Source organism: Scyliorhinus canicula, chromosome 2, assembly GCF_902713615.1.
Source record: "Scyliorhinus canicula chromosome 2, sScyCan1.1, whole genome shotgun sequence".
Classification (NCBI taxonomy): domain Eukaryota; kingdom Metazoa; phylum Chordata; class Chondrichthyes; order Carcharhiniformes; family Scyliorhinidae; genus Scyliorhinus; species Scyliorhinus canicula.
In genome coordinates, this window is record NC_052147.1 from 152,881,200 (window position 1) to 152,895,076 (window position 13,877).

The 13,877-nt window shown below is 54.2% G+C and overlaps 1 protein-coding gene across 4 annotated transcripts in view; it reads right to left on the bottom strand.

The window, feature by feature from the left end:
- Nucleotides 1-1,010: 1,010 nt before the first annotated feature.
- The window catches only part of LOC119959854 (CASP8 and FADD-like apoptosis regulator), a 33,393-nt gene continuing 20,526 nt past the window's right edge, over nt 1,011-13,877 (bottom strand). For all 4 annotated transcript variants that reach the window (XM_038787915.1, XM_038787917.1, XM_038787916.1 and 1 more), the window contains exons 7-11: nt 13,020-13,119; nt 12,340-12,422; nt 11,434-11,512; nt 8,124-8,637; nt 1,011-3,700 (exon numbers count right to left, since the gene is read on the bottom strand). In XM_038787915.1, coding sequence (XP_038643843.1) covers nt 3,571-3,700; nt 8,124-8,637; nt 11,434-11,512; nt 12,340-12,422; nt 13,020-13,119 — 906 coding nt within the window. In that variant the 3' untranslated portion in view covers nt 1,011-3,570. The remainder of the gene's footprint in view (nt 3,701-8,123; nt 8,638-11,433; nt 11,513-12,339; nt 12,423-13,019; nt 13,120-13,877) is intronic.

A 13,877-nucleotide genomic window follows, 5' to 3' on the forward strand; every position in this document is an offset into this window, starting at 1 on the left:
CAAAGAATCCCTACAGTGCAGGAGGCCATTTGATCTGAGTCTGAACCGATCCGCTGAAAGAGCACCTGAACCGGGCTTCCGCCCTATCTCTGCAACCCCGTAACCCCATGGACACTATAGCACAATTTAGCATCCACCTAACCTGCACATCTTTGGACTGTGGGGGGAAACTGGAGCACCCAGAGGAAACCCACAGACACAGGGATGATGTGCAAACTGTACACAGTCACCCAAGGCCAGAATTGAACCCAGGTCCCTGGCGCTGAGGCAGCAGTGCCACCCCTGGTCTATACAGGTCCCATCTCCCCCAGGGCAAGCAATTAGGAAGGTGAATGCTATGTTAGCCTTTATTGTCAGAGGATCAGAATATAACAATGACACTTTTGCTGCAGTCATATCACTATTTTGTGAGACAATACCTAGAGTACTATGTATAACATTTTACTCCCCTTATCTTGAAAGTTTTAGAGGTAATTTGCATTGGTTAGAGAGGCGAGAGCTGCGGATTACCAGTCTCAGGATCAGCCATTTTGAACTGAGCGGAGGAGAAATGTCTTCACTCAGAGGATTATGAACCTTTCAAAACAGTTTTGGGCACTAAGGGAATCAAATGGATCTGGGGAATGGGCTGGAAAATGCAGTTGAGGTGGAAGCTCAGCCACAATCTTACTGACAGCAGAGCAAGCTTGAAGGGCCAAATGGCCTACTCCCCAGCTTCTATTTCATATGTATTCTAGGCCACAGCAGTAGCCAGAATTATAGTCAGACCCAGGCGTCAGGGTACCATGGCCCAGAATTGTAGCCAGTAATCCAGGAAGTCTTATTATCTACACTACATATAAAGGGACTTTTCACAGTAACTTCATTGCAGTGTTAATGTAAGCCTACTTGTGACAGTAAAGATTATTATCTCACTCTGGGATACTTAATGGAGTCTTTTCATATTATCCATCAGGACTCAAAACTGAAAAACACAATGATGATGGTGACAGTTGCAAGACTTCAAAGTGAACACATTGAGTAAGTTATTTTATTAAGTGATGAAGCATAATACAGCATTCTAGGCTTCCGATGGCCCACACATCAATCCTTAACTCCTCCCGGACATATATTCTAATTCCTCCCTGCATTAACCCCCGACCCAGTCTAGATTTTTCCTGCATTAGCGTCCCCCTCCAACTCCCCGACCCTGGTCTAGAACCCACCATATATTAATCCCGACCCTGGTCTAGATCCCTCCTTGCATTAACCCTCTGACCCCAGTCCAAATTTTACCCTGCAGTAGCCCCCAACCCTGGTCTAGATCCCTCATTGCATTAATCCCCTGACCCCAATCTAAATTCCTCCCTGTATTAACACCCTCAACCTGATCAACATCCAGTGTTAACCATTTACCCCAGTCTAGATCTCTCCATGTTAACCCCACTACCCCAGGCCAGATAGGGGCTGTTTAGCACAGGGCTAAATCGCTGGCTTTGGAAGCAGACCAAGGCAGGCCAGCAGCACGGTTCGATTCCCGTATCAGCCTCCCGAACAGGTGCTGGAATGTGGCGACTAGGGGGCTTTTCACAGTACCTTCATTTGAAGCCTACTTGTGACAATAAGTGATTTTCATTTCATTTCATTTCATAGATCTCTTCCTGTGACAATCTCTTACCCCAGTCTAGTACTCTCCCTGTGATAATTCCATATCCCAGACTAGATCTCTCCCTGTGTTAATCTCAGTACCTCAATCTAGGTCTCTTCCTCTGGTAATCCCTCTACCCCAGTCTAGACCACTCCCTGTATTAATTCCCTTTACCCCAGTCTAGACCTCTCCGCATTAATCTCTCTCTACCCAAGTCTAGCTCTTTCCCTGTGTTCATCCTTCTACCTCAGGCTAGATCCCTGCCTGTGTTAGTCCCCTCTACCCAAGTCTTGGTCTCTCCCTGTATTAATCCCTCCTACGCCAGTCCAGATCACTCAACGTTAATTTCTCTACCTCAGTCTAGATCTCTCCTTGTGTTAATTTCTCTATACCAGACTAGATCTCTCCATGTGGTAATCCCTCTACCCCAGTCTAGACCACTTCCTGTGTTAATCCCCTCTACCCCAGTCTAGACCACTCCCTGTATTAATCCCCTCTTGCCCAGTCTAGATCTCTCTGCGTTAATCTCTCTACCCATCTGGATCGCTCCCTGTGTCAATCCTACCTCAGTCTAGATCCCTTCCTGTGTTAATCACTCTACCCCAAACTAGATCTCTGCCTATGTTAATCCCCTATACCCCAGTCTAGATCATTCTCTGTGTTAATCCTTCTACCTCAGTCTAGCTAACTCCCTATATTAATCCATCTCGTGTAGATTCCTGTATTAATATCTCTACCCAGCCTAGATCTTTCCGTGTTAATCCTTCTATCCCAATCCAGATCTCTCCTCCATGTTTTTTAAAAATTTAGATTACCCAATTATTTTTTTCCAATTAAGGGGCGATTTAGCGTGGCCAGTCCACCTATCTTGCACATCTTTGGGTTGTGGGGGTGAAACCCACCTCTCCCCCATGTTAATCCCCCTACCCCAGACTAAATCTCTCCCTGTGATAATCCCCATCCCCTGGATAGATCACTCCCTGTGGATAATCCCTCTGCCCTTGTCTATATCTCTCCCTCTATTAACCCCTCTACCCCAGGCTACATTTCTTCCTGTGTTATTCCTTCTACCTCAGTCTAGATCTGTCCTGTGTTAATCTCTCTACACCAGACTGGATCTCTCCATGTGGTAATCATTCCATTCCAGTCTAGATCTTTTCCTGTGATAACTCTCCTATCTCAGACAAGATCTCTCATTGTGTTAATTCCACTACCTTAGTCTAGATCTATCCCTGTATTCATCCAGCTACTTCAGGCTAGATCTATCCCTGCATTCATCCCTCTACCTCACTCGAGATCTCTCCATGTATTAATCCCTCTACCTCAGTCTAGATCTCTTCCTGTTAATCCCACTACCAGTCTAGATCTCTCCCTGTGATAATCCCACTGACTCAGTTTAGATCTTGTCCCATGTTAATCTCTCTTTCTGTCCATATTTCTCCCTGTGCAATCTCTCTACCCTAGTCTAGATCGCTCCCTGTGTTAATCTCTCTATACCAGACTAGAGCTCTCCATGTTAATCTCTCTACCCCAATCCAGATCTCTCCCTGTGATAGTCCTCGTTAATCCCACTGCCTCAGTCAAGATCTCTCCATGTGTTAGTCTCTCTACTCCAGTCTTGATCTCTCCCTGTGACAATCCCACTGACAGGCTAGATCTCTCCATATGTTAATCTCTCCACTCCAGGCTAGATCTCTCCCTTTGTTAATCTCCCTTTACCCCAGTCTAGATCTCTCCCTATGTTAATCCCCCTAACCTGCTCTAAGATCTCTTTTGCCCATCCTAGATCCCTCTGTGGGCCTGATTATCCTCTCCTGATTGAGACCATGCCTCAAGCCTTGCTTGTTTAAATGGGCGTGCTCCATTGCTAGGAGATTTCTATCTAGTGATGAAGACAGTCTCATTTTATGATCAAACATGATTAATGCGCCATGTGAGTGCCCTCAAGGGAAGATGAGCTTCTTCCTCAGGGTGTGTCGGAGGACCAGGGGTGCAGTCACCTCACCGGCTAGTTGACGGTTTCTCAGCATTGTTTGCCTGTTCACCTCTGTTAGCATCGATACCAAATCACAGCTGCAGAATGGAAGCGAGAGAGAGAGATGTACAGCTGAGATACAAACCGTGATACTTGATCCATAAACACCTGGACCACACACTGTTACAGCACAATAAATCTCGGCACCGTCTCGAACGTCTTGTCACCGTTCCTCGAGACTGGCGCCAAGCATTGCACACAATATTCCAGCTGACACCCAATCAGTGTTTTATAAAATGGTTAATATAACTTGCTGCTCTTTGTACTCTATTCATAAATCAAGGATTATGATGCTTTTTTTCAACCGCTGTGTTATTGAAGGGCTGACCAATCTGGAGTAGCAGATTTGCCCTGGATTTACCTGTGATGGGTGGTCGGAGGGCGGCTCTGGGTACCTGTGATGGGTAGCGGGAGGGCGGCTCTGGGTACCTGTGATGGGTAGCGGGAGGGCGGCTCTGGGTACCTGTGATGGGTAGCGGGAGAGCGGCTCTGGGTACCTGTGATGGGTAGCGGGAGGGGGGCTCTGGGTACCTGTGATGGGTGGTGGGAGGGCGGCTCTGGGTACCTGTGATGGGTAGCGGGAGGGCGGCTCTGGGTACCTGTGATGGGTAGCGGGAGGGGGGCTCTGGGTACCTGTGATGGGTGGTGGGAGGGCGGCTCTGGGTACCTGTGATGGGTGGTGGGAGGGCGGCTCTGGGTACCTGTGATGGGTGGTGGGAGGGCGGCTCTGGGTACCTGTGATGGGTGGTGGGAGGGCGACTCTGGGTACCTGTGATGGGTGTCAGGAGGGGGGACTGGGTTTACCTGTGATGGGTAGCGGGAGGGGGGACTGGGTTTAGCTGTGATGGGTGTCGGGAGGGGGGACTGGGTTTAGCTGTGATGGGTAGCGGGAGGGGGGACTGGGTTAGCTGTGATGGGTGGCGGGAGGGGGGACTGGGTTTACCTGTGATGGGTGGTGGGAGGAGGGACTGGGTTTAGCTGTGATGGGTGTCGGGAGGGGGGACTGGGTTTACCTGTGATGGGTGGTGGGAGGGTGGCTCTGGGTACCTGTGATGGGTGGTGGGAAGGGGGGACTGGGTTTACCTGTGATGGGTGGTGGGAGGGCGGCTCTGGGTACCTGTGATGGGTGGCGGGAGGGGGGCTCTGGGTACCTGTGATGGGTGGTGGGAGGGGGGCTCTGGGTACCTGTGATGGGTGGTGGGAGGGGGGGCTCTGGGTACCTGTGATGGGTGGTGGGAGGGCGGCTCTGGGTACCTGTGATGGGTGGTGGGAGGGCGGCTCTGGGTACCTGTGATGGGTGGTGGGAGGGGGGACTGGGTTTACGTGTGATGGGTGTCGGGAGGGGGAACTGGGTTTACCTGTGATGGGTAGCGGGAGGGGGGACTGGGTTTACCTGTGATGGATAGCGGGAGGGGGGCTCTGGGTTTACCTGTGATGGGTGGCGGGAGGGGGGCTCTTTGTTTACCTGTGATGGGTGGCGAGAGGGGGGCTCTGGGTACCTGTGATGGGTGGCGGGAGGGGGGCTCTGGGTTTACCTGTGATGGGTGGCGGGATGGGGGACTGGGTTTAGCTGTGATGGGTGGCGGGAGGGGGGCTCTGGGTTTAGCTGTGATGGGTGGCGGGAGGGGGGCTCTGGGTTTAGCTGTGATGGGTAGCGGGGGGGGGGGGGGCTCTGGGTTTAGCTGTGACGGGTGGCGGGAGGGGGGCTCTGGGTTTAGCTGTGATGGGTGGCGGGAGGGGGGGCTCTGGGTTTAGCTGTGATGGGTGGCGGGAGGGGGGACTTGGTTTAGCTGTGATGGGTGGCGGGAGGGGGGTTCTGGGTTTAGCTGTGATGGGTGGCGGGAGGGGGGACTGGGTTTACCGGTGATGGGTGGAGAGAGGGGGGCTCTGGGTTTAGCTGTGATGGGTGGCGGGAGGGGGGCTCTGGGTTTACCTGTGATGGGTGGCGGGAGGGGGACTGGGTTTAGCTGTGATGGGTGGCGGGAGGGGGGCTCTGGGTTTACCTGTGATGGGTGGTGGGAGGGGGGACTGGGTTTAGCTGTGATGGGTGGCGGGAGGGGGGCTCTGGGTTTACCTGTGATGGGTGGCGGGAGGGGGGCTCTGGGTTTACCTGTGATGGGTGGCGGGAGGGGGGACTGGGTTTAGCTGTGATAGGTGGAGGGAGAGGGGCTCTGGGTTTACCTGTGATGGGTGGCGGGAGGGAGGTTCTGGGTTTACCTGTGATGGGTGGAGAGAGGGGGGCTCTGGGTTTAGCTGTGATGAGTGGCGGGAGGGGGGCTCTGGGTACCTGGGATGGGTGGCGGGAGGGGGGCTCTGGGTTTACCTGTGATGGGTGGCAAGAGGGGGAACTGGGTTTAGCTGTGATGGGTGGCGGGAGGGGGAACTGGGTTTTGCTGTGATGGGTGGCGGGAGGGGGAACTGGGTTTAGCTGTGATGGGTAGCGGGGGGGGGGGGCTCTGGGTTTACCTGTGATGGGTGGCAGGAGAGGGGCTCTGGGTTTAGCTGTGATGGGTGGAGGGAGGGGGGCTCTGGGTTTAGCTGTGATGGGTGGCGGGAGGGGGGGCTCTGGGTTTACCTGTGATGGGTAGCAGGGGGGGGGGGGCCTCTGGGTTTAGCTGTGATGGGTGGCGGGAGGGGGGCTCTGGGTTTAGCTGAGATGGGTGGCGGGAGAGGGGCTCTGGGTTTACCTGTGATGGGAGGCGGGAGGGGGGCTCTGGGTTTACCTGTGATGGGTGGCGGGAGGGGGGGCTCTGGGTTTACCTGTGATGGGTGGCGGGATGGGGGCTCTGGGTTTAGGTATGATGGGTAGGAGGAGGGGGGCTCTGGGATTACTTGTGATGGGTGGCGGGAGGGGGGACTGGGTTTAGCTGTGATGAGTGGCGGGAGGGGGGCTCTGGGTTTAGCTGTGGTTGGTGGCGGGAGGGGGGCTCTGGGTTTAGCTGTGGTTGGTGGCGGGAGGGGGGCTCTGGGTTTAGCTGTGATGAGTGGCGGGAGGGGGCTCTGGGTTTAGCTGTGGTTGGTGGCGGGAGGGGGGCTCTGGGTTTAGCTGTGATGAGTGGCGGGAGGGGGCTCTGGGTTTAGCTGTGGTTGGTGACGGGAGGGGGGCTCTGGGTTTAGCTGTGATTGGTGGCGGGAGGGGGGCTCTGGATTTACCTGTGAAGGGTAGCGGGAGGGGGGCTCTGTGTTTACCTGTGACTGGGTTTCTGGCTTTCCTGCGATGGAGGGGGCTCTGGCTTTAAACCCAGAGCCCCCCTCCGTCACAGGTAAACAGAGGCAACCCTTTCACAGGTTAACCAAGAGCTCCCCCCCTCCTGCAGGTAAAGCCAGAACCCCTCCTGTCACAGATAAACCCAGAGTCCCCCTCCATCACAGGTGACTGGGGGGGACTGGGAGTACCTGTGACTGGGGGGGACGGGACTCTGGGATTACCTGTGACTGGGGCGGGGGGCTCTGGGATTACCTGTGACTGGGGCGGGGGGGCTCTGGGATTACCTGTGACTGGGGCGGGGGGGCTCTCGGATTACCTGTGACTGGGGGGGGATGCTGGGATTACCTGTGACGGGGGGGGGGTTACCTGTGACTGGGGGGGCCTCTGGGATTATCTGTGACTGGGTGGGGGGACGACTCTGGGATTACCTGTGACTGGGGGTGGGGGCTCTGGGATTACCTGTGACTGGGGGGGGGGGGGGGGGGGGAGGGGGCTCTGGGATTACCTGTGACTGAGGGAGGACCAGGGCGCGATTCTCCGCCCCCCCACGCCGGGTGGGAGAATAGCGGGAGGGCCTCCCTACATTTTACACGCCCTCCCGCTATTCTCCCTCCCCACGCCCGTTTTTTACGGCGAGCGGCGATTCTCCGAGGCCGATGGGCCGAGCGGCCGGGCCTTCACGTCCGTTTCACCACGGCAGCAAACACACCTGCTCGCTGCCGTCGTGAAACGGGCGCCAGATGCCCATTTGGAGCATCTAGGGGCCCAATTGGCACTGGAGCACCACGACTGTGCTCGGGAGGGGACAGGCCCGCGATCAGTGCCCACCGATCGTCGGGCCAGCGTCCAAAACGGACGCACTCTTTCCTCTCCGCCGCCTGGCAAGATCAAGCCGCCACGTCTTGCTGGGCGGCTGAGGAGAAAGACGCCAACTGCGCATGCGCGGGTTGGTGTTGTCCAACCTGCGCATGCGTGGCTGACGTCATCGGCCGCATCAGCCGGCGTGATGCTTGACGTGCGGCCTTGACGACCGTCGTCAAGGCCGCGCCGCCGTGACGCACGGTGCCGTGCTCCTAGCCCCGCCCGGGGGGGAGAATCGGCCCCGGAAGTGGCCGTGAAGGCTGCCGTGGGTCACGGCCTGTCCCATGGCAGCCTTTACGATTCTCCGCATTTGCGGAGAATCGCGCCTTGGGTTTATCTGTGACCAGAGCTGAGAGTTCAGTTGCTGTACCTGATAGCTCTCCAATACTCACTTGTGTTGATGTTCCTGCAGACAGTTCGACAGCGAGCGCATAAATGATGATGGTTGTTGGGGTGCCTGGATGAGCACATGCTCAGACACACGGCAGCAACTCCACAAGATGTCTGCTTCCTGAGGAACTACTTCTTCCCAGGGGCGACTGTCAGCCTGCACCATCTCTCTGTTAATCTGAGCAGTGTCTGTCTCCAACAGATTGTCAGAATTGGCCGTGGCTGTGAGGAAATCTTGAACAAAGAAAAGGCGGGGCTTGCCCAGCAAGGCCCGACAGCTCTGCCCTTTGAAGTACTGTTGGATTTGGTCAAATGAGAGGCCAGGGCTGATCCCATCAATCGCCAATACACAGTCCACTGTCCCTCGGCTCACAATACAGCACACAAAACAGTCAAGGGCGGCCAGATCCTCCCGCTGCGCAGTATCTCTCAGAATCTGCTTCAGCTCATCCAGTTCTACGTACAGGTGGAGGAGGACCCGGAACTGTAGTGCCTCAAACGTTTCCTTCAATAATTCTGGAAAAAGCAACCGAGAGGAGGAGCACAAAGTCAATACACAGGAATGGGAGCATTATAAAGGGAGTGGGTGTAATACAGAGGGAATGGGGAGAGATTCACACAAATGGGGAATATTACACAAGGAATGGGGTGTTAGACACAGAGAATGGGGCGTAATACACATGGGGGTGCCATACACAGGGAATGGGGAATAAAACACTGGGAATGAGGTGTTAGCCACAGGGAACGGGGTGCAATGCACAGGAAACTGGATGCAATACACAAGGAACTGGATGCAATACACAAGGAACTGGATGCAATACACAAGGAACTGGATGCAATCCACAAGGAACGGGGTGCAATCCACAAGAAACTGGATGCAATACACAAGGAACGGGGTGCAATCCACAAGGAACGAGGTGCAATCCACAAGGAACGGGGTGCAATACACGGGGAACGGTGTTCAATACACGGGGAACGGTGTTCAATACACGGGGAACGGTGTTCAATACACGGGGAACGGTGTTCAATACACGGGGAACGCTGTGCAATACACGGGGAACGCTGTGCAATACACGGGGAACGCTGTGCAATACACGGGGAACGCTGTGCAATACACGGGGAACGGAGTGCAATACACGGGGAACGGAGTGCAATACACGGGGAACGCTGTGCAATACACGGGGAACGCTGTGCAATACACGGGGAACGCTGTGCAATACACGGGGAACGCTGTGCAATACACGGGGAACGCTGTGCAATACACGGGGAACGGTGTGCAATACACGGGGAACGGTGTGCAATACACGGGGAACGGTGTGCAATACACGGGGAACGGTGTGCAATACACGGGGAACGGTGTGCAATACACGGGGAACGCTGTGCAATACACGGGGAACGCTGTGCAATACACGGGGAACGCTGTGCAATACACGGGGAACGCTGTGCAATACACGGGGAACGCTGTGCAATACACGGGGAACGCTGTGCAATACACGGGGAACGCTGTGCAATACACGGGGAACGCTGTGCAATACACGGGGAACGCTGTGCAATACACGGGGAACGCTGTGCAATACACGGGGAACGCTGTGCAATACACGGGGAACTCTGTGCAATACACGGGGAACGGTGTGCAATACACGGGGAACGGTGTGCAATACACGGGGAACGGTGTGCAATACACGGGGAACGGTGTGCAATACACGGGGAACGGAGTGCAATACACGGGGAACGGTGTGCAATACACGGGGAACGGTGTGCAATACACGGGGAACGGTGTGCAATACACGGGGAACGGTGTGCAATACACGGGGAACGGTGTGCAATACACGGGGAACGGTGTGCAATACACGGGGAACGGAGTGCAATACACGGGGAACGGAGTGCAATACACGGGGAACGGAGTGCAATACACGGGGAACGGAGTGCAATACACGGGGAACGGAGTGCAATACACGGGGAACGGAGTGCAATACACGGGGAACGGAGTGCAATACACGGGGAACGGAGTGCAATACACGGGGAACGGAGTGCAATACACGGGAATGGAGTGCACTACACGGGGAACGGAGTGCAATACACGGAGAACGGTGTGCAATACACGGGGAACGGAGTGCAATACACGGGGAACGGAGTGCAATACACGGGGAACGGAGTGCAATACACAGGGAACGGAGTGCAATACACGGGGAACGGAGTGCAATACACGGGGAACGGAGTGCAATACACGGGGAACGGTGTACAATACACGGTAATAGGGTGCAGTACAGAAGGAAAGGGATGCAAAAGAGAGGGAACATGGTTACATGGGCATGGTTACATGAACATGGGCAGTCCGGTAGCATAGGGCAGCATGGTAGCACAAGTGGATAGCACTGTGGCTTCACAGTGCCAGGGTCCCAGGTTCGATTCTCTGCTGAGTCACTGTCTGTGAGGAGTCTGCATGTTCTCCCCGTGTGTGCATGGGTTTCCTCCGGGTGCTCCGGTTTCCTCCCACAGTCCAAAAACGTGCAGATTAGGTGGATTGGCCATGATAAATTGCCCTTAGTGACCAAAAAGGTTAGGATGGGTTATTGGATTACGGGGATAGGGTGGAAGTAAGGGTTTAAGTGGGTCGGTGCAGACTCGATGGGCCGAATGACCTCCTTCTGCACTGTATGTTCTATGAACTGCATTGAGGAAGAAATCACTAATCATAGAATCCCTACCGTGCAGAAGGAGGCCATTCTGCCCATCAAGTCTGCACTGACCCTCTGAAGGAGCACCATACCTAGACCCATGTGCCTGCTGTATCCCTGTAACCCCACCGAACATTTTGGACACTACGGGACAATTTAGCATGGTCAATCCACCTAGCCTGCACAAATTTGGTAATGGGGAACATTAGTTATAAATCTTTTGTTCCATCAGAGCCAGGGAGAAAACATCAATTGGTCTGTTCGGTCTGTAAACTGTTCTCAAATTACATTCCCTTAGCTTTGGCCCACCACCCATCATCGAGCATGCTGGGTAATCACCCCCACCCATGGCTGTGAGATCTTCGCCAGCACTTTGAAATCAAAGAATACGCACAATGGGCCGAAGGGCCTCTTTCCATGTTGTAAAAAGTCTGTGACAGAGCTTCTCATTCCCAATCTGCTGTCCGTAAAAAGCTCCTAGCCTTCGGTGCTTCCTGTCAGAAGCACTAATATTGAAGAATTCGTGTTAGCATGGATGGATGCTGAGCTCACCCAGTGTATCTCTCGGCCAGCGCCACCTTCACGGTGTGCCCACGAGTGACCTCCCACACAGTCCAGGTTAACAGTATCTTACCTGCATCGGTTCCGATACAATCAACGATTAAACAGAGTCCGAGGGGTGTACTCTGCACCCTGTACATCTCCAGGCCATTCTGTAACACAGAGCAGAGTCGCAAGGAATTAATTGCATTTATATAACACCTTTTACAACCTCAGGAAGAATTTTGCAGCCACTCTCATGGGATTGGCACAGATTGCAATGAGGTGAATGACAAGGTACGCTTCTTTACAGATGTGGGTTGAGGGATAAATGTTTGCCAGAACATGGCGAGGAGAGAGCGCCCCTGGTCTTCACTAAATTCTGCCGTGCGTGAACATGGGCCTTTGTTTAATATTTCATCTGAACGATGCCACCTCCGGCAGTGCAGCCCTCCCTCAGTACCGGACCCAGGAAACAGCAAGTCTGAAATTTGTGCTCAAGACTCTGCAAATGACTTTTTGAATCCACAAAACATCCGGCTCAGAGACCTGAAGGTTAGGGTTGGGAAGACCGAGCGCTGAAGCGGAACTGGAGCGCCAAGAGGCGGTGGGAGGGATGGGTGGTAAAGACGAATGAATCCCTAATCCCCCCCTCACTCAGAGGGCTTGGCTCTCGCTGCTCTGAAGCAGACTTGCCACCTCACACATGCAGCCCTGGAGTCCGCGGATAGGGGAGTCTTGGTGGGATATTTGCGGGTGATCCTCTTCTCGTCTTACCACCTGCCAAGGTTACACTTGGAATTGTGATCTTCCTGCGAGAAGAGCTTCACCTACACTGTCCCTGGACGTGATCCTCCTCCCGTCTCCAACCCTTCTTCCCCTGCTTGATATTCCCCCCACCACACACACACACACACACGGACTGCATTCAACATTGATTCCCCTTCCCTTGACAGGTGTGAACACCTCCCCCAGCCCATCAATGAGTGTCTTCTCTCACCTGTGGAGCTGCATATCCTGTTGCTGCAGCCTGGGCCAATTCACCCACCGGGTTACTCAATGTCTCTGAATGATGCTCTTCAGCTGCAGGGTAAGAGTAGATATGGGTGAGTGGAGCAGCTAATCCCACTTTGTAATTAACTCTTCAGTCAATCCCCAAATCCCAGCTAAATGGGGAATAAAGCTAGACTGTCTTTGAGGTGGCCGAGATTGTTTCGGAAGCAGATTCTGCTCCAGTCACTAGAGGTGGCAGTGGCAGAGCATGTTAACATCACTGCCGACTGAACAGTGGGTCAAAACCGGCCAGGCTAAGACTGAGAGTCTGAAGCTTCACTCTGTGGTCCCAACTGAAATGTCAGGTATTCTCCCCCATTGCAGGTTCTGTGCAATTTCATAATTACTTCATTAACCAGTGTGCAATCGGCATGTGGATGGGCTTTGCTCATGTGGCTCCAAGAGGTGATTGCAGCACCATATCACCATAGTGATAGGCCAACATCAGAGCACAGAGGCTCCTAAGCCATTGTGTAGTTCTCTCTCAGGACACAACCTTCAAAGCCTTAAATTCTAAATAGAGCATGGCTTACAACCCTGAATTATAACACAGGGGTTGCTAAAAGGCAACAGCTGCTATAGACCAGGTACAGAAATTAATGTCATGATTCAGTTTGTGTTACTTACATGAGGCAAATGATGATCTTTGGAAGTTTGAGTGAACAGGATGTCTCAATAATTGACTGGTGTGACAGCCTGCAAACGCTGGCAGCAGAGTGCTCACCGGCTGCAGGTGAGAGTAACAGGGGCATAAAGATTGGCAGAAACCCTCACACAGCCGCGGATACCCCACCAGTACACACACCTCTTAATCACACACAGATACACATCCTCACCCCACTAACCACACTGGCACACAACACAGGCACACACCCCACTCACTATGCACAGGAGCCCCCACTAACTATGCATAGGCCCTCCCACTCACAAGCACCCCCACTCATTACGCACAGGCCCCTCACTCACTCTGCACAGGACCCCCAGTCGCTACGCAAAGGCTCCTCCACTCGCTACGCAAAGGCTCCTCCACTCGCTACGCAAAGGCTCCCCCAGTCGCTACGCAAAGGCTCCTCCACTCGCTACGCAAAGGCTCCCCCAGTCGCTACGCAAAGGCTCCCCCAGTCGATACGCAAAGGCTCCCCCACTCGCTACGCAAAGGCTCCTCCACTCGCTACGCAAAGGCTCCCCCAGTCGCTACGCAAAGGCTCCCTCAGTCGCGACGCAAAGGCTCCCCCACTCGCTACGCAAAGGCTCCCCCACTCGCTACGCAAAGGCTCCCCCACTCGCGATGCAAATGCTCCCCCACTCGCTACGCAAAGGCTCCCCCACTCGCTACACAAAGGCTCCTCCACTCGCTACGCAAAGGCTCCCCCAGTCGCTACGCAAAGGCTCCTCCACTCGCTACGCAAAGGCTCCCCCAGTCGCTACGCAAAGGCTCCCCCAGTCGCTACGCAAAGGCTCCTCCACTCGCTACACAAAGGCTCC